The following is a 20,875-nucleotide window of genomic DNA, read 5'->3' as shown; positions in this document are numbered from 1 at the left end:
TTTTCTTGAAATGTTTCTGTCCAGCAGCTTTATTTGTGTGTATGTTTTCATATTTTACAAAAGTATAGTTTTGATGTGCAGAAAAAGTTGTGAATCCAGTTAACAATGAAAAGCACAATCTTCCAGGCCTTGAGTTTGCTTTCATATCAGGCATACAAATAAGGCACAGCAGTAGGTCACTGATGGCAGTGGGGGTGGGGGTGTTGGGAGGGGTGGGGACGTTGGGAGAGATGGGGGTGTTGGGAGGGGTGGGGGCGTTGGGAGGGGTGGGGGTGTTGGGAGAGGTGGGGTGTTGGGAAAGGTGAGTCGTTGGGAGGGGTGGGCGTGTTGGGAGGGGTGGGTCGTTGGGAGGGGTGGGTCGTTGGGAGGGGTGGGGGTGTTGGGAGGGGAGGAGGCGTTGGGAGGGGTGGGGGCATTGGGAGGGGTGGGGGCATTGGGAGAGGTGGGGGCGTTGGGAGGGGTGGGGGTGTTGGGAGGGGTGGGCGTGTTGGGAGGGGAGGAGGTGTTGGGAAAGGTGAGTCGTTGGGAGGGGTGGGGATGTTGGGAGGGGTGGGCGTGTTGGGAGGGGAGGAGGTGTTGGGAAAGGTGAGTCGTTGGGAGGGGTGGGGATGTTGGGTGGGGTGGGGGCGTTGGGAGGGGAGGAGGTGTTGGGAAAGGTGAGTCGTTGGGAGGGGTGGGGATGTTGGGAGGGGTGGGTCGCTGGGAGGGGTGGGTCGTTGGGAGGGGTGGGTGCGTTGGGAGGGGTGAGGGTGTTGGGAGGGGTGGGTCGTTGGGAGGGGTGGGGGCGTTGGGAGGGGTGGGGGGTGTTGGGAAAGGTGAGTCGTTGGGAGGGGTGGGGGCGTTGGGAAGGGTGGGGGCGTTGGGAGGGGTGGGGGCGTTGGGAGGGGTGGGGGCGTTGGGAGGGGTGGGGGCGTTGGGAGGGGTGGGGGCGTTGGGAGGGGTGGGGGCGTTGGGAGGGGTGGGTCGTTGGGAGGGGTGGGGGCGTTGGGAGGGGTGGGGGCGTTGGGAGGGGTGGGGGCGTTGGGAAGGGTGGGGGCGTTGGGAGGGGTGGGGGCGTTGTGAGGGGAGGAGGTGTTGGGAAAGGTGAGTCGTTGGGAGGGGTGGGGATGTTGGGAGGGGTGGGTTGCTGGGAGGGGTGGGTCGTTGGGAGGGGTGGGGGCGTTGGGAGGGGTGGGGGTGTTGGGAGGGGTGGGTCGTTGGGAGGGGTGGGGGCGTTGGGAGGGGTGGGGGGTGTTGGGAAAGGTGAGTCGTTGGGAGGGGTGGGGGCGTTGGGAAGGGTGGGGGCGTTGGGAGGGGTGGGGGCGTTGGGAGGGGTGGGGGCGTTGGGAGGGGTGGGGGCGTTGGGAGGGGTGGGGGCGTTGGGAGGGGTGGGGGCGTTGGGAGGGGTGGGGGCGTTGGGAGGGGTGGGTCGTTGGGAGGGGTGGGGGCGTTGGGAGGGGTGGGGGCGTTGGGAGGGGTGGGGGCGTTGGGAAGGGTGGGGGCGTTGGGAGGGGTGGGGGCGTTGGGACCACTATGCCACAACCTCCCCATTTATTCGTGTTCTTCCAGATGTAGTTCATAAGCATGAAAGCCAGGTCCTGGGAACAGGATTTTAGAAGGAAAAATAAAGAAAGGACTTCAGACAGCTTTGACGAAGGGTCATCCAGACTCTAAACGTTAGCTCTGTTCTCTCTCCACAGATGCTATCAGACCTGCTGAGATTTCCCAGCCTTTTCAGTTTCAGATTCCAGCAAGCACAGTAATTTGCTTTTATCTATGAATAAAGGGGAATCTGTCGATGTGCTTTACTTAGATCTCCCAAAGGCATTTGACAAGATTACTATGCAAAATAAGAGCTCATGGCGTAGGGGGTAATGTATTATCTTAGATAGAATATTGGGTAGCTAACTGGAAACCAAAAGTAGGTATAACGGATCATTTTCTGATTGGCAAGATGTAACAAGTGCAGTGCAACAGAGTTCAGTACTGGGGCCTCAACTATTTAAAGTCCATATCAGTGACTTGGATGAAGGAACCCAACATTTAACTAATTTAGTGGAATTCTTTGAGGATATTACGAGCATGGTGGACAACAGGGAACTAATGGATGTGTGTCTAGATTTCCAGAAGGCATTCGACAAGATGCTGCAGAAAAAGCTGCTGCATAAGATAAAGGTGCACGGTGTTACGGGTAGTGTATTAGCATGGATAGAGGATTGGTTAACTAACAGAAAGCAAAATGTAGGGATAAATGGGTGTTTTTCCGGTTGGCGATCAGTGACTAGTGGTGTGCCTCAGGGATCAGTGTTGGGACTACAATTGTTTACAATTCACACAGATGATTTGGAGTTGGAGACCAAGTGTATAGTGTGTCAAAATTCGCAGATGACACTAAATTGAGTGGTAGTACAAAGTGTGCAGAGGATACACTTTGTGTCTGCAAAGGGATATAGATAGTTTAAGTGAGTGGGCAAGGGTCTGGCAGATGGAGTACAACGTTGGTAAATGTGAGGTCATCCATTTTGGCAGGAATAACAGCAAAATTGACTTATTTAAATGGTAAAAAATTGCAACATGCTGCTGTGCAGAGGGACATCTTAATGGACACTTTTAGCACCTTTTTCAACCTTCTTCATCATCATTTACATTTCCATTGTCCAATTTCAGCTCCACCCCCCCCCCCCCCCCCACCCTCATAGTATAAATGTCTGCTGATTTACTTTTGCTCTTAGCTCTGATGAAGTGTCATTCAGACTTGAAACATTAGCTCTATTCTCACTCCACAGATGCTGCCAGACCTGCTGAGATTTTTCAGCCTTTTCTGTTTTTGTTGAGCAGACCATCCTTTTCAATTGTCACTGCTTGCCTGCTGGCTGCTTCAGTGATGGCTCTGCCTGTCTCCTACTGGTTAAGTGCTGCTGCTTTGGTTGGGCACCAAGAGAGAGGGAAATGAATCAGTGAGTGTGCTGCAATATGTTTGGATGTTGCAGCTGACATGTTTGAACAGCTGACAGTGTATTCAAGCTATGAAATGTGGTTTTTGAGGCTTGCGCACTGTGAGGATGAGATGAAGAAACTGAATGTTAGGATCAGTCACCAAGTATGGGAATTTTTTTGGGGAGTGGATGTGATTGAGCAGAGTTTGAGAAATAGGTGCAGTAAATGGGATATGACATTTGGCCTTAAGCATTCATGTGAGACCACCAAACTCCCGCAGCCTCATTCGCCTGATGAATTCCTCCGTGTCTGCTGCGTGACTGATGGGGTCTATTTTGGTGATGGGGCAGAAATTGAGCTCTCGGCTGAGAACTTCGATTTCATCTGGTTGAAGTGTGTAGTCCGACAAGTTGACAATGGACTTCCCTGCAGTGGTACTGTTTTCTACTGTGGTACCGGGGGAGGCTTGGTTGCTGCTGGTGGTGATGCCGAGTTTAACAGGAATCACTTGGCATCACCACCAGCAGCAACAGCCATGGGGACCAAATTCGCACCTCAATATGCCAACATCTTCATGCACAGGTTCGAACAAGACCTCTTCACCGCACGGGATCTTCAACCGACGCTATACACTAGATACATCGATGACATTTTCTTTCTTTGGACTCATGGTGAACAATCACTGAAACAACTATATGATGACATCAACAAGTTCCATCCCACCATCAGACTCACCATGGACTACTCTCCAGAATCGGTTGCATTCTTGGACACGTGCATCTCCATTGAGGACGGTCACCTCAGCACCTCACTGTACCGCAAGCCCATGGATAACCTCACGATGCTCCACTACTCCAGCTTCCACCCTAAACACATTAAAGAAGCCATCCCCTACGGACAAGCCCTCCGTATGCACAGGATCTGCTCGGATGAGAAGGGTCGCAAAAGACACCTTCAGACGCTGAAAGATGCCCTCATAAGAACAGGATATGGCGCTCGACTCATCGATCAACAGTTCTGACGTGCCACAGCGAAAAACTGCACCGACCTCCTCAGAAGACAAACACGGAACACGGCGGACAGAGTACCCTTTGTCGTCCAGTACTTCCCCGGAGCGGGGAAGCTACGACATCTCCTCCGGAGCCTTCAACATGTCATTGATGAAGATGAACATCTCGCCAAGGCCATCCACACACTCCCACTTCTTGCCTTCAAACAACCGCACAACCTCAAACAGACCATTGTCCGCAGCAAACTACCCAGCCTTCAGGAGAGCAGTGACGACACCACACAACCCTGCCACAGCAACCTCTGCAAGACATGCCAGATCATCGACACGGATGCCATCGTCTCACGTGAGAACACCATCCACCAGGTACACGGTACATACTCTTGCAACTCGGCCAACGTTGTCTACCTGGTACGCTGCAGGAAAGGATGTCCCAAGGCATGGTACACTGGGGAGACCATGCAGACGCTGCGACAACGGATGAATGAACACCGCTTGACAATCACCAGGCAAGACTGTTCTCTTCCTTTTGGGGAGCACTTCAGCGGTCATGGGCATTTGGCCTCTGATCTTCGGGTAAGCGTTCTCCAAGGCGGCCTTCACGACACACAACAACGCAGAGTCGCTGAGCAGAGACTGATAGCCAAGTTCCGCACACATGAGGACGGCCTCAACCGGGATCTTGGGTTCATGTCACATTATCTGTAACCCCCACGACTTGCCTGGGCTTGCAAAATCTCCCGAACTGTCCTGGCTGGAGACAATACACATCTCTTTAACCTGTGCTTAACGCTCTCTCCACTCACATTGTCTGTACCTTTAAGACTTGATTACCTGTAAAGATTCGCTTTCCAACCATTATTTTGTAAATTGAGTTTGTGTCTTTATATGCCCTGTTTGTGAACAGAACTCCCACTCACCTGACGAAGGGGCAGCGCTCCGAAAGCTAGTGGATTTTGCTACCAAATAAGCCTGTTGGACTTCAACCTGGTGTTGTGAGACTTCTTACTGTGTTTACCCCAGTCCAACGCCGGCATCTCCACATCATGACCTCCAGGCACAGAGAATCATAGAATCCCTACAGTGCGGAAGGAGGCCATTCGGCCCATCGAGTCTGCACCGACCACAATCCCACCCAGGCCCTATCCCCACATATTTACTTGCTAATCCCTCTAACCTACGCATCCCAGGACTCTAAGGGGCAATTTATTTTTTTTAACCTGGCCAATCAACCTAACCCGCACATCTTTGGACTGTGGGAGGAAACCGGAGCACCCGGAGGAAACCCACGCAGACACGAGGAGAATGTGCAAACTCCACACAGACAGTGACCCGAGCCGGGAATCGAACCCGGGACCCTGGAGCTGTGAAGCAGCAGTGCTAACCACTGTGCTACCGTGCCGCCGACAGGTGAGGGTTGCTCAAGTCGACCTGAAGAATGTTCCCAACGAAAGGCAAACCCCAGGGCCCGGGAGGGTAGTTCTGGCATTTCTTCCGTCACGGCATCATGGAGTTCACTCTCTGCCCTGTTGTGCCATAATTCAAGGTTGCTTTTGCAGCCAGAATGCACTTCCCCTTTAAGTAGTGCAAACTTTACTTGGCACTAGCGTCACACAATCTTGGGCTCCCTACTGAGGCAGGCAGACAGCACCCACTCTCAACAGCTCATTTAGCCTGTGTGCAGCTACCATGTAAATCTGCAGGAAGCCACAAGTTTGTGAACATTGGAAGTAATGGGATAGGTCAAGTACATCATGCAATAGCTATTTCCGAGCTCTGTCCGATTTTACAGCCATTGAATTTTTCTGCTACCCAAAGGAAGCTTCTAGAAAGATAGGCCTTGATAGCACAGGCTTTGTGTTTGTGTCAGAACAATCCAAAATCATCTGTAACTTCTGCAGCTTCTAAATCACCTCCAATCTTTTGTTCAATTAATCTGGCTACAAAGTTGAATTTATGACAATTTGAAGAAGAATAAAGAAGTGATTGACAGATAAGTTCTCCTTTTATAGTTATACAAACTCTGGGTCAGTAAACAAAGTCACATGATGCTGTAATGAAGTGCTGCGTGTTACGTAAGATTGAATGACCTCTCCCAGTAAAACTCTGCAGCAGAGCTCACTGACACTCAGCTAACAGACTGAGCAGAGTTTGTTCTTTGCTGTTTGGCTGCTGGCCAAGTGTTTGTCTCTCTGGTGAACATGGAGCTCTCAGCTTTCCCCAGGTTCCTGTTCACAGTATTTGACAGATTCACTGTGCTGGCCTTGTTCTTCACTGTGTTTGCCCTGGCCCTTGACTTCATGAAGCGACGGAAGAAATGTCAGAACTACCCTCCCGGGCCCTGGGGTTTGCCTTTCGTTGGGAACATTCTTCAGGTCGACTTGAGCAACCCTCACCTATCGTTTACAAAGGTAAATTCAAACAGTGAGAAACAGGGAGTGAAAGGGGCTGGCTGGAGGTGAGGAATCCAGTTCTGTGGATTTAACCCTCTCGGTTTCTATCTGTTTTGCTTTTTCATACCTTCCTCCACTCCTCTCCTCTTAATGTCTCACTTTCTCTCTTTAACCTGTTGTATAACTCCTTCTTTATGATAGATTTTGGTAATGTGATCAAATATAACTTTTCAATCTCATCATGATGTTGCTCCAGGTTTAGATTATGTGAAGATTCCAATAATGGAGTTTCACAATTTCACAATAAGTATATAATTCTTACATTGTGTAAGGTTAGCTACTGATGTGTGTAATGGTTGTTTACAGTTTCAGATTTCAGTGAAGCTTCAGGCTGATGTTCATTGCAGTTGGTCAGTAGAAGACGTATTAATTTCAGAGATAGGAGAGAGAAAGAGAGCAGTTGAGAGCTAAAATATTGAGGAGGAAAGATAGTGAGGATTTCACTAAATGCTGTTTTGTTGTAATCCAGCTTTGATCCTGGAAATGAGATTGAGGAATGTGTAACACCCTCACTTTAGTCACCAGTGTGAACCATGTCTGGAATGGTCAAAGTAAATAAAGGGGTGAATTTTAAAGCACCCCTCCCCCACCACCTCCCTGCTAGCGTAGTTGAAGGCAGAGGGGATTCATAAATTATAAGAGTGGGGGGGGTGTAGTGGTAATGTCACTGGACGAGTAATTTGGAGGCCCAGACATAGGTTCAAGTTCCACCACGGCAGGTATTCAATAAAGAAAATATCGCAACTTGAAAAAGTCTCAATCATGATGACTATGAAATCATCATCAATTGTTGTAAAAACCCTGTGGTGAACCACTGTTACTACATGTATGTGCCTGGACACACCCACGCTGCACCTGGCCCGAGACTCTAAGAACAAAGAACAAAGAACAAGAACAAAGAACAATACAGCACAGGAACAGGCCCTTCGGCCCTCCAAGCCCGCGCCGCTCCCCAGGATTGAATCCTGAATCTAGGATCTCCGCCCAATTTTCCAGCCTATCTACATCCTAATATCCTATCCACCGAGCTGTCCCTCACAGCTACGATGCTTTGTTCATCACAACCTATTAACTCACCCCCACCCCCCCATTCCAGACCATGTGATCTCCAGGGAGAGGCGAAAACCCAGAGTGAAAACCCCAGGGCCAATATGGGGGAAAAAAATCTGGGAAATTCCTCTCCGACCCCCTGAGGCGATCGAAACGAGTCCAGGAGATCACACTGGCCCTGATCAGAAAATGCTTCCCAACCCTATTCATTTCCACTTCTGCTTTACGAACACCATATGAATTCCCTGCCCCCGAGACAGGTTCCCAACTATCCGCAGTCTCGCTCTGTACTGGCACCAGCAAGATGATCATAGAATGAAGCCTTGAAACGAGAAACAAGGAACAATTAGCCCGCGCCGCTCCCTGGTCCAAACTAGACCACTCTTTTGTATCCCTCCATTCCCACTCCGTTCATATAGCTGTCTAGATAAGTCTTAAACGTTCCCAGTGTGTCCGCCTCCACCACCTTGCCCGGCAACACATTCCAGGCCCCCACGACCCTGTGTGTAAAATATGTCCTTCTGGTATCTGTGTTAAACCTCCCCCCCTTCACCTTGAACCTATGACCCCTCGTGAACGTCACCACCGACCCGGGGAAAAGCTTCCCACCGTTCACCCTATCTATGCCTTTCATAATTTTATACACCTCTATTAAGTCTCCCCTCATCCTCCGTCTTTCCAAGGAGAACAACCCCAGTTTCCCCAATCTCTCCTCATAACCAAGCCCCTCCATACCAGGCAACATCCTGGTAAACCTCCTCTGCACTCTCTCCAAAGCCTCCACGTCCTTCTGGTAGTGTGGCGACCAGAACTGGACGCAGTACTCCAAATGCGGCCGAACCAACGTTCTATACATCTGCAACATCAGACCCCAACTTTTATACTCTATGCCCCGTCCTATAAAGGCAAGCATGCCATATGCCTTCTTCACCACCTTCTCCACCTGTGACGTCACCTTCAAAGATCTGTGGACTTGCACACCCAGGTCCCTCTGCGTCTCTACACCCTTTATGGTTCTTCCATTTATCGTGTAGCTCCTCCCTACATTATTCCCACCAAAATGCATCACTTCGCATTCATCAGGATTGAACTCCATCTGCCATTTCCTTGCCCAAATTTCCAGCCTATCTATATCCTTCTGTAGCCTCTGACAATGTTCCTCACTATCTGCAAGTCCTGCCAGTTTTGTGTCGTCCGCAAACTTACTGATCACCCCAGTTACTCCTTCTTCCAGATCATTTATATAAATCACAAACAGCAGAGGTCCCAATACAGAGCCCTGCGGTACACCACTAGTCACAGGCCTCCAGCCGGAAAAAGACCCTTCCACTACCACCCTCCGTCTTCTATGACCAAGCCAGTTTTCCACCCATCTAGCCACCTCCCCCTTTATCCCATGAGATCCGACCTTTTTCACTAGCCTACCATGAGGGACTTTGTCAAACGCTTTACTAAAGTCCATATAGACAACATCCACGGCCCTTCCTTCGTCAACCATTTTGGTCACTTCTTCAAAAAACACCACCAGGTTAGTGAGGCATGACCTCCCTCTCACAAAACCTCCTCCCTTTCCACCTGAGACTCCTCCCTTTCCACCCAGAGTGGGGTATAAAGGTGATGGTCCCGCCTCCTTGCCTCAGCCTAGACCAGGTCAGCTACAAGGGTGTGCTCCTGTTCTCTGTGAATAAAAGCCTATTAGTTTCCCTCACTCACTGGAGTCTTTGTGTCGTAATTGATAGTGCATCAAACCCAATTTGTTAACTACTGTAATTTAGGGAAGGAAGTCTGCCATTACCTGATCTGGTCTACATTTGACTCCAGAGCTACTGGGACTCCAGACCCACTGTTCAAGGACAGTTAGGAACATCAGCGATGCCTACATGTCATGAAAGAGTAAAAAAACAAGCGCTCATGTACCCCCTCAAACGCCCATATTCTGGTGGGAAGGTGTCAGGTTTCCCTTGGGTCTGTTGAGGCCCTTAAGTGGCCAATTAATGGCCTGTTAAAGGCCTCTTTCCGCCTCATTCATGTAGCTCATTGATTCAGCTTTCACTGGCTGGGTTGCTGTCATTCAAGAAAGGGGGACCATCTTTTGGGAGGGAGGCAGCTATTGACCTCCAACCACCATAAGCAGCAATATTATATAGTACTTGTATTGCATAAACAGGTCACTAGGTCCAACAGGTCAATTTTGGTGTTTTATGCTTCATGTGCTCTTCCAGCTCTTCTTCAGCTCAGGAATACTCCCACCATTATTGCTCAAAGAGTAAAAATCAGTGCGGATGCAAAAATGCACTAAAATAATCCATCTATGGGCTGAATTTTATACAGAGGTGGTGGCCCCATCCACTGGCTGAAAAGTCGAAGGTGAACTTGCCTCCTCTGGCCTTTTGAAACCATGACCCAATTTTACGGTCATCAGGCAGCTATCTGTGGCTTCTGCCCTCATGAGGAATGATGCCCTGCCGCCAAGAACTCAATCAGGGAGCCAGCAGCTCTTCAGTTCAGCAGCGCCACCGGGAGTAGTGGCCACTGCTAGGACTCTAGTCAGCCCGGAGCAGGGGTATCAATGAAGACCATGAAGATAAGGGGGGATAGTGGGCCAGACAAGCAGGCCCCAGTGAGGGGGGTACAAGCACTAACCAGGAAGCCAGGGCGGGTTTTCAGGCAAGGGCAGTTTTTCCACTGTGCTGCCCTCCTTTGGGCACAGGGTGAGTAATCCATCACACTGCTAGCCTGTGCCTTGTAGTTGGCGAATTGGATTTTGCGAGTCAGGAGGTGAGTTAGTCACCTTAGAATTCTCAGCCTCTGACTTGCTATTTTGGCTAATGTATTTATATGGCTGGCCCAGTAAGTTTCTAATCAACAATAAAGCCCAAGATGTTGATAGTTCTATTTTGTGATTTGAATGTCATGGAGAGATGGTTAGATTCTCTCTTTATTTAAGTTGGTTGTGACCTGGCAATAGTATTGCACAAGTGTTATGTTTTACTCATCAGCCAGAACCTGATCTTGTCCAGGCACTATCTCAGGAGACATGGATGGTATTGTACTTTGCACAACCATTAGTGAACATCCATATTTCTGGCCTGATCTTGGAGGGAAGGTTATTGATAAAGCAGCTGAGGATGGTTGGGCCTAGGACACTACCATGAGGAACTCTTGCAGTGATGTCTGAGACTGAGATAATTGACCTCCAACTACCATAAGCAGCAAATTATATAGTATTTCTAGTGCATGAACAGGTCATGAGGTCCCACAGGTCAATTTGGGTGTTTTATGCTTTAAATGAGTCCCTTCCCATATTTCTTCACCCAACAAATCCTTCTGTTCATTTCTTCCGCTTGTCTTTATCTGGCTTTCTCTTAAATGCACATTTACCATTTGCCTGAACTACTAGTTGTGATAAAATAAATTAATCATTCAAACCATTCTGAATAAAGACATTTCTTCTGCTTTCATTAGCTTAAAGATCTCTATCAGCTCATCCCTCAGTCTTCACTTTTCTAGAGAAAAGAGACCCAGTCTGTACAGTTTTCCTGAACTCTCCACACCCGAGGGTGAACATCCCCCAGAATGTGAACTCCAGCCTCCATAGTGACAGTGAGTCCAGCTGCTCCTTAAGCTCAGAAACCTTGGGTTTGGCTTGAGCAACTGGAGGTGCTTCCTGAACATGTGGGTGTCGCTGGCTGGGTAGCATTTGTTGCCCATCCCTAATTGTCCTTGAACTCAGTGCCTTCCCAGGCCATTTCAGAGGGCATTCAAAAATCAACACATTGCTGTGGGTCTGGAGTCACCTGTAGGCCAGACCGGATAAGGACGGCAGATTTCCTTCCCTAAAGGCCATTCGTGAACCAGATGGATTTTTGCGACAATCGATGATAGTTGTCATGGTCACTATTACTGAGAGTAGCTTTCAATTCCAGGTTAATGAATTGAATTTTAAGTGCCCCAGGTGCCGCGGGGGGGCGGGGGGGGGGGGGGGGGGGGGGGGAAGGTTGTGGGGGGGGGGGTTGATTCTGAACCGTGTCCCATAGCATTCTGGAAACATGAAGTTTCCTGGAGATGAAGCGTGGGGCAGCAATTGCAGGCAATGGGTATTAACTGTACCATCACTTTGCTTAAATGTTTACCTACATATGATATGGATAGCTATGTATCTATCCATGTATCTAGATAATATTTGAATTTAGCCTACTCCTATTAACTATTTTAACTATATAAGTGTTTTAGGCGAGACAGAGAAGGGGCTAGGAGAGGTGGGGGAGTAGCAATGCTGGTAAGGCAGCATATTACTGCGGTACAGAGGGTGGACAATTTGGAAAGGTCAGGTAACGAGTCACTGTGGGTGGAGCTCAGAAACAGGAAGGGCGCAGTCACTATGCTGGGGGTATACTACAGGCCTCCCAACAGCCCACGGGAAGTTGAGGAACGGATATGTAAGGAGATTCTGGACAGGTGCAGAAAAAATAGGGTTGTTGTAGTGGGAGACTTTAATTTCCCTCGTATAGACTGGAAATCGCTTAGGGCTGGGGGCCTGGACGGGGAAGAATTTATATAATGCGTACAGGAAGGTTCTTTGGAACAATATGTTGACAGTCCAACTAGAGAGGGGGCTATACTGGACCTAGTACTGGGGAATGAGCCTGGTCAGGTCATCAAAGTTTCAGTAGGGGAACATGTGGCAAATAGTGACCACAATTCTGTAAACTTTAGGATAGTAATGGAAAAAGCTGAGTGTTGTCCTATGGGTAAGGTGCTGAATTGGGGGAAGACTAACTACAGCTCGATTAGGCAGGATTTGATGGCTGTTCGAGAGTAAATCCACATCTGGCATGTGGGAGTCTTTTAAGGAGCACTTGATAGGACTGCAGGGCAGGCATGTGCCTGTAAAGAGGAAGGATAGGAAAGGTAGGATTCGGAAGCCATGGATAACCAGTGAAATTGTGGGTCTAATCAAAAAGAAAAAAGAGGCATACATGAGGTCCAGGCAGCTAAAAACAGATGGAGCACTGGAGGAATACAGAGAAAGTAGAAAAGAACTCAAACAGGGAGTTAGAAGGGCAAAAAGGGGTCACAAAATCCTGGCAGACAGGATTAAGGAGAATCCCAAGGCATTTTATACATGTGTTAGGAACAAGAGGGTTGTTAGGTTGTTATCGGACCTCTCAGGGATAAAGGAGGGGAATTATGCTTAGAACCAAAGGAAGTAGGAGAGATCCTAAACGAATACTTTGCATCAGTATTCACAAAGGAGAGGGACGTGTTGATTGGTAGTGTCTCAGAGAGTTGTGTTGACCCGTTAGAAAAAATCTCAATTATAAGGGAGGAAGTGTTAGGTTTTTTAGGGAACATTAAGACAGACAAATCCCCAGGGCCAGATGGCATCTATCCTAGACTCCTCAGGGAGGCAAGAGATGAAATTGCTGGGCCTCTAACAGAAATCTTTGTCTCTTCACTGGACACAGGTGAGGTCCCAGAGAATTGGAGGATAGCAAATGTGGTCCTGTTATTTAAGAAGGGTAGCAAGGATAACCCGGGTAATTATAGGCCAGTGAGCTTGACGTCTGTGGTAGGGAAATTGTTGGAGAAGATTCTTAGAGATAAGATATATGCGCATTTAGAACTGAATAATCTCATTAGCCATAGACAGCATGGTTTTGTACAAGGGAGGTCATGCCTCACAAATTTGGTTGAGGTTTTTGAGGAGGTGACAAAAACGATTGACGAGGGAAGAGCCGTGGATGTCGTCTATATGGATTTTAGTAAAGCGTTTGACAAGGTCCCTCATGGCAGACTGGCACAAAAGGTTAAATCTCACGGGATAAAAGGTGAGCTAGCTAGATGGGTGGAGAACTGGCTTAGCCATAGAAGACAGAGGGTATCAGTGGAGGGGTCTTTTTCTGGTTGGAGGTCTGTGACTAGTGGTGGTTCTGCAGGGCTCTGTACTGGGACCTCTGCTGTTTGTGATATATATAAATGATTTGGAGGAAGATGTAGCTGGTGTGATCAGTAAGTTTGCGGACGAAACAAAGATTGCTGGAGTTGCGGATAGTGATGAACATTGTCGGACAATACAGCAGGATAGAGATAGGCTGGAACATTGGGCAGAGAAATGGCAGATGGAATTTAATCCAGATAAATGCGAAGTGATGCATTTCGGTAGATCTAATGTAAGGGGGAGCTATGCAATAAATGGCAGAACCATCAGGAGTATAGACACACAGAGGGATCTGGGTGTGCAAGTCCACAGATCCTTAAAGGTGGCAGCACAGGTGGAGAGGGTGGTCAAGAAGGCATATGGCATGCTTGCCTTTATTGGATGGGGCATAGAATATAAAAGTTGGCATATGATGTTGCAGCTGTATAGAACGTTAGTTAGGCCACATTTGGAATACTGCATCCAGTTCTGGTCGCCACACTACCAGAAGGACGTGGAGGCTTTGGAGAGAGTACAGAAAACGTTTACCAGGATGTTGCCTGGTACGGATGGTCTTAGCTATGAGGAGAGATTGGGTAAACTGGGGTTGTTCTCCCTGGAAAGACGGAGGATGAGGGGTGACCTAATAGAGGTGTATAAAATTATGAAGGGCATAGATAGGGTGAACAGTGGGAAGCTTTTCCCAGGTCGGAGGTGACGAACACAAGGGGTCACGGGTTCAAGGTGAGGGGGGCAAGGTTCAACACAGATGTCAGGGGGACGTATTTTACACAGAGGGTGGTGGGGGCCTGGAATGCACTGCCAAGCAAGGTGATTGAGGCGGACACGCTGGGATCGTTTAAGACTTATCTAGATAGCCACATGAACAGACTGGGAATAGAGGGATACAAATGAATGGTCTAGTTGGGCACATGAGCGGCGCAGGCTTGGAGGGCCGAAGGGCCTGTTCCTGTGCTGTATTGTTCTTTGTTCTTTATTTATCATCAGATCTTAAGTGAATGCAATTCAGATCCCTTTAATGATGGTATCCTCTCCTTAATTCATATTCAGTCATTTTCTATGGCCTTGGATGTCACTAATTATTCTGATCTTTCATATTTTGCTCACTTGCTATTGGCTCGTGGTTTTAATTATACCCTGCACCTGCCTCAAGATCCCACTCTCGCTAAATTCCTATCATCTGACTGTACAGCACATGAGAGGGATCATTAAGCTGCAACCCTTTGCTGATCAGGAGTCATGCCTGACGATTCTGTGCATGGGGTAACCTACAAAGCAGGGAAGGAGTGGTGGGGTTTCTTTTGTAGGTTCCAGTTCAGTGCCATCCTTTGCTATGCTCTCCTTATGTATTCGCTCATTCACACATTATGCCACTGGCGCAATAAACGTAACATTTCACCAATTTCAAGGGCTCTTTCGTTTCTGGATTTTAAAGTATGTTACTCTTCCTTTTGCCTTCTCTAGATTTCCAAGGGGATGTGAGTGAAGCCAAACTGCATCCCCACTCCTGCAGTGGCTAGCGACAGCACATGTATCCAACCCAGGGACAGGGACAATTAGTAATGGAGACGCAACTTAGTCAGAACCCAAAAGCGAGGAGGAGCAAGCGCAAGTGGAATTGGAGAGCTGATATCCACCAGCTGAAGCTCTAATGCTTCATGCAACATTTTGCAGATGTGTATGCTTGCACAACATTTCTTAGTGTATCAGAGGCACAGACTGCTGGATGGGTGATTGCATTAGTCAAAAAAATATTCACTGTACATGGAGAACCCAACACTAACATTGCATGCAGAGCTGGAATGGCAACATATTGGAGCCCAGCAACAATTGGGCCAGGTGTATGGTTCCATACTGAGTAACTTACTGCATCTGTTTCAAATCATTCCAAACTGATCAATTTGTACTGATCTGTAAGTGATCAATGTCAAACCTACAATAATAGGCTCATGCTTTCCCCTGGCTGTTCATTTATTTTTATTTTTTTAAGCTGTGGAAGAAATACGGCAATGTGGTCAGTTTACAATTTGGATGGAGAAACACAGTGATCCTGAACGGTTTCGAAACTCTAAAAGAGGCATTGGTGAAGAAATCTGAGGATTTCGCTGACCGGCCTGACTTTCAAATTTATCAACATTTATTGAAACTCGTGGGAGAAGGTAAATGTACCAAGTTTCAGAGACAGACTCACAAACCAGAGGGGTGGGTTGGGATTGACTTTAACTGTTTCTGTTGGTAGTCACTGAACTTTCCATCACTCAATTTGCAGGGCAGTCAATCGGCGTATTGAGGAGCAGGTCACAGTGCGCTCGGGGCGACAGGTCACAGTGCGCTCGGGGCGACAGGTCACAGTGCATTTTGTGGAACAGGTCACAGTGCACTCAGGGCAACAGGTCACAGTGCGCTCGGGGCTATAAGTCACAGTGCGCTCGGGGCTATAAGTCACAGTGCGCTCGGGGCTATAAGTCACAGTGCGCTCGGGGCTATAAGTCACAGTGTGCTCAGGGCAACAGGTCACAGTGCGCTCAGGGCAACAGGTCACAGTGCGCTCAGGGCAACAGATCACAGTGCGCTCAGGGCTACAGGTCACAGTGCACTCAGGGCAACAGGTCACAGTGCGCTCAGGGCTACAGGTCACAGTGCATTTTGTGGAACAGGTCACAGTGCGCTCAGGGCATCAGGTCACAGTGCATTTTGTGTAACAGGTCACAGTGCACTCAGGGCAACAGGTCACAGTGGATTTTGTGGAACAGGTCACAGTGCACTCAGGGCAACAGGTCACAGTGCGCTCGGGGCTATAAGTCACAGTGCGCTCAGGGCAACAGGTCACAGTGCGCTCAGGGCAACAGGTCACAGTGCACTCAGGGCAACAGGTCACAGTGCGCTCAGGGCTACAGGTCACAGTGCATTTTGTGGAACAGGTCACAGTGCACTCAGGGCATCAGGTCACAGTGCATTTTGTGTAACAGGTCACAGTGCACTCAGGGCATCAGGTCACAGTGCATTTTGTGTAACAGGTCACAGTGCACTCAGGGCATCAGGTCACAGTGCATTTTGTGTAACAGGTCACAGTGCACTCAGGGCATCAGGTCACAGTGCATTTTGTGTAACAGGTCACAGTGCACTCAGGGCAACAGGTCACAGTGGATTTTGTGGAACAGGTCACAGTGCACTCAGGGCAACAGGTCACAGTGGATTTTGTGGAACAGGTCACAGTACACTCAGGGCAACAGGTCACAGTGCGCTCGGGGCTATAAGTCACAGTGCGCTCGGGGCTATAAGTTACAGTGCGTTCAGGGCAACAGGTCACAGTGCGCTCAGGGCAACAGGGCACAGTGCGCTCAGGGCAACAGGTCACAGTGCGCTCAGGGCAACAGGTCACAGTGCACTCAGGGCAACAGGTCACAGTGCGCTCGGGGCTATAAGTCACAGTGCGCTCGGGGCAACAGGTCACAGTGCGCTCGGGGCTATAAGTTACAGTGCGTTCAGGGCAACAGGTCACAGTGCACTCAGGGCAACAGGTCACAGTGCGCTCAGGGCAACAGGGCACAGTGCGTTCAGGGCAACAGGGCACAGTGCACTCAGGGCAACAGGGCACAGTGCACTCAGGGCATCAGGGCACAGTGCATTTTGTGTAACAGGTCACAGTGCACTCGGGTCGACAAGTCACAGAGCGCTCGGGGCAACAGGTCACAGTGCCTTCAGGATAACAGGTCACAGTGCGCTCGGGGCTATAGGTCACAGTGCATTTTGTGTAACAGGTCACAGTGCGCTCAGGGCATCAGGTCACAGTGCACTCAGGGCATCAGGTCACAGTGCATTTTGTGTAACAGGTCACAGTGCACTCAGGGCAACAGGTCACAGTGCGCTCAGGGCATCAGGTCACAGTGCATTTTGTGTAACAGGTCACAGTGCGCTGGGGGCAACGGGTCACAGTGCACTCATGGCAACAGATCACAGTGCACTCAGGATAACAGGTCACAGTGCACTCAGGGCATCAGGTCACAGTGCATTTTGTGTAACAGGTCACAGTGCGCTGGGGGCAACGGGTCACAGTGCACTCATGGCAACAGATCACAGTGCACTCAGGATAACAGGTCACAGTGCACTCAGGGCATCAGGTCACAGTGCATTTTGTGTAACAGGTCACAGTGCACTCAGGGCATCAGGTCACAGTGCATTTTGTGTAACAGGTCACAGTGCACTCAGGGCATCAGGTCACAGTGCATTTTGTGTAACAGGTCACAGTGCACTCAGGGCATCAGGTCACAGTGCATTTTGTGTAACAGGTCACAGTGCGCTCAGGGCAACAGGTCACAGTGCGCTCAGGGCAACAGGGCACAGTGCGCTCAGGGCAACAGGGCACAGTGCGCTCAGGGCAACAGGTCACAGTGCGCTCAGGGCAACAGGGCACAGTGCGCTCGGGGCTATAAGTCACAGTGCGCTCAGGGTAGCAGGGCACAGTGCGCTCAGGGCAACAGGTCACAGTGCGCTCGGGGCTATAAGTCACAGTGCGCTCAGGGTAGCAGGGCACAGTGCGCTCAGGGCAACAGGTCACAGTGCGCTCGGGGCTATAAGTCACAGTGTGCTCAGGGCAACAGGTCACAGTGCGCTCGGGGCTATAAGTCACAGTGCGCTCGGGGCTATAAGTCACAGTGCGCTCGGGGCTATAAGTCACAGTGCGCTTGGGGCTATAAGTCACAGTGTGCTCAGGGCAACAGGTCACAGTGCGCTCGGGGCTATAAGTCACAGTGCGCTCGGGGCTATAAGTCACAGTGCGCTCGGGGCTATAAGTCACAGTGCGCTCGGGGCTATAAGTCACAGTGCGCTCGGGGCTATAAGTCACAGTGTGCTCAGGGCAACAGGTCACAGTGCGCTCAGGGCAACAGGTCACAGTGCGCTCAGGGTAGCAGGGCACAGTGCGCTCAGGGCAACAGGTCACAGTGCGCTCGGGGCTATAAGTCACAGTGCGCTCGGGGCTATAAGTCACAGTGTGCTCAGGGCAACAGGTCACAGTGCGCTCGGGGCTATAAGTCACAGTGTGCTCAGGGCAACAGGTCACAGTGCGCTCGGGGCTATAAGTCACAGTGCGCTCGGGGCTATAAGTCACAGTGCGCTCGGGGCTATAAGTCACAGTGCGCTCAGGGCAACAGGTCACAGTGCGCTCGGGGCTATAAGTCACAGTGCGCTCAGGGCAACATGTCACAGATTGCTCAGGGCATCAGGTCACAGATTGCTCGGGGTGACAGGTAACAGATTGCTCGGGGCGACGGGTCACAGTTTGCTCGGGGTGACGGGTCACAGTTTGCTCGGGGCGACAGGTCACAGATTGCTCGGGGTGACGGGTCACAGATTGCTCGGGGCGACGGGTCACAGTTTGCTCGGGGTGACGGGTCACAGATTGCTCGGGGTGACAGGTCACAGTTTGCTCGGGGTGACAGGTCACAGATTGCTCGGGGTGACAGGTCAGTTTGCTCGGGGTGACAGGTCACAGATTGCTCGGGGTGACAGGTCACAGATTGCTCGGGGTGACGGGTCACAGATTGCTCGGGGCGACGGGTCACAGTTTGCTTGGGGTGACGGGTCACAGATTGCTCGGGGTGACGGGTCACAGATTGCTCGGGGTGACAGGTCACAGTTTGCTCGGGGTGACGGGTCACAGATTGCTCGGGGTGACAGGTCACAGTTTGCTCGGGGTGACGGGTCACAGATTGCTCGGGGCGACGGGTCACAGATTGCTCGGGGTGACAGGTCACAGATTGCTCGGGGTGACAGGTCACAAATTGCTCGGGGCGACGGGTCACAGATTGCTCGGGGTGACAGGTCACAGTTTGCTCGGGGTGACGGGTCACAGATTGCTCGGGGCGACGGGTCACAGATTGCTCGGGGCGACGGGTCACAGATTGCTCGGGGTGACGGGTCACAGATTGCTCGGGGCGACGGGTCACAGATTGCTCGGGGCGACAGGTCACAGATTGCTCGGGGTGACGGGTCACAGATTGCTCGGGGCGACAGGTCACAGTGCACTCAGGGTAGCAGGTCACAGATTGCTCGGGGTGACGGGTCACAGATTGCTCGGGGTGACGGGTCACAGATTGCTCAGGGTAGCAGGTCACAGATTGCTCGGGGTGACGGGTCACAGATTGCTCGGGGTGACGGGTCACAGATTGCTCGGGGCGACAGGTCACAATGCGCTCAGGGTAGCAGGTCACAGATTGCTCGTGGTGACGGGTCACAATGCGCTCAGGGTAGCAGGTCACAGATTGCTCGGGGTGACGGGTCACAGATTGCTCGGGGTGACGGGTCACAGATTGCTCGGGGCGACAGGTCACAATGCGCTCAGGGTAGCAGGTCACAGATTGCTCGGGGTGACGGGTCACAGATTGCTCGGGGTGACGGGTCACAGATTGCTCGGGGTGACGGGTCACAGATTGCTCGGGGCGACAGGTCACAGATTGCTCGGGGCGACAGGTCACAGATTGCTCGGGGCGACAGGTCACAATGCGCTCAGGGTAGCAGGTCACAGATTGCTCGGGGCGACGGGTCACAGATTGCTCGGGGCGACGGGTCACAGATTGCTCGGGGCGACAGGTCACAGATTGCTCGGGGCGACAGGTCAGTTTGCTCGGGGCGATGGGTCACAGATTGCTCGGGGCGATGGGTCACAGATTGCTCGGGGCGACGGGTCAGTTTGCTCGGGGCGACGGGTCACAGATTGCTCGGGGCGACAGGTCAGTTTGCTCGGGGCGATGGGTCACAGATTGCTCGGGGCGATGGGTCACCGATTGCTCGGGGCGACAGGTCACAGATTGCTCAGGGCGACGGGTCACAGTTTGCTCGGGGCGACGGGTCACAGATTGCTCGGGGTGACGGGTCACAGATTGCTCGGGGCGACAGGTCAGTTTGCTCGGGGCGACAGGTCACAGATTGCTCAGGGCGACGGGTCACAGATTGCTCGGGGTGACGGGTCACAGTTTGCTCGGGGCGACGGGTCACAGATTGCTCGGGGTGACGGGTCACAGATTGCTCGGGGCGACGGGTCACAGATTGCTCGGGGCGACAGGTCACAGATTGCTCGGGGCGACAGGTCAGTTTGCTCGGGGCGACAGGTCACAGATTGCTCGGGGCGACAGGTCAGTTTGCTCGGTGCGACAGGTCACAGATTGCTCGGGGCGACAGGTCACAGATTGCTCGGGGCGACAGGTCACAGATTGCTCGGGGCGACAGGTCACAGTTTGCTCGGGGTGACGGGTCACAGATTGCTCGGGGCGACGGTCACAGATTGCTCGGGGCGACAGGTCACAATGCGCTCAGGGTAGCAGGTCACAGATCGCTCGGGGTGACGGGTCACAATGCGCTCAGGGTAGCAGGTCACAGATTGCTCGGTGTGACGGGTCACAGATTGCTCGGGGCGACGGGTCACAGTTTGCTCGGGGTGACGGGTCACAGTTTGCTCGGGGTGACGGGTCACAGATTGCTCGGGGCGACGGGTCACAGTTTGCTCGG

General features: G+C 51.1%; 1 protein-coding gene across 2 annotated transcripts in view; it reads left to right on the top strand.

Moving 5' to 3' along the window:
- The first annotated feature begins 6,012 nt into the window (after window positions 1–6,012).
- LOC144501412 (cytochrome P450 2J6-like) overlaps window positions 6,013–20,875 on the top strand; it is a 73,860-nt gene continuing 58,997 nt past the window's right edge. The window contains exons 1-2 of one of the 2 annotated variants that reach the window (XM_078225138.1): window positions 6,013–6,336; window positions 15,360–15,528. In XM_078225138.1, the coding sequence (XP_078081264.1) occupies window positions 6,127–6,336; window positions 15,360–15,528 (379 nt within the window). In that variant the 5' untranslated portion in view covers window positions 6,013–6,126. The remainder of the gene's footprint in view (window positions 6,337–15,359; window positions 15,529–20,875) is intronic. The other variant, XM_078225139.1, reaches the window with a different exon arrangement.

This window comes from Mustelus asterias, chromosome 12 (genome assembly GCF_964213995.1).
Source record: "Mustelus asterias chromosome 12, sMusAst1.hap1.1, whole genome shotgun sequence".
NCBI classification, from domain to species: Eukaryota; Metazoa; Chordata; class Chondrichthyes; order Carcharhiniformes; family Triakidae; genus Mustelus; species Mustelus asterias.
Note: the sequence above shows the minus strand (reverse complement) of the source record. Positions and strands in the feature narration are given on the sequence as shown.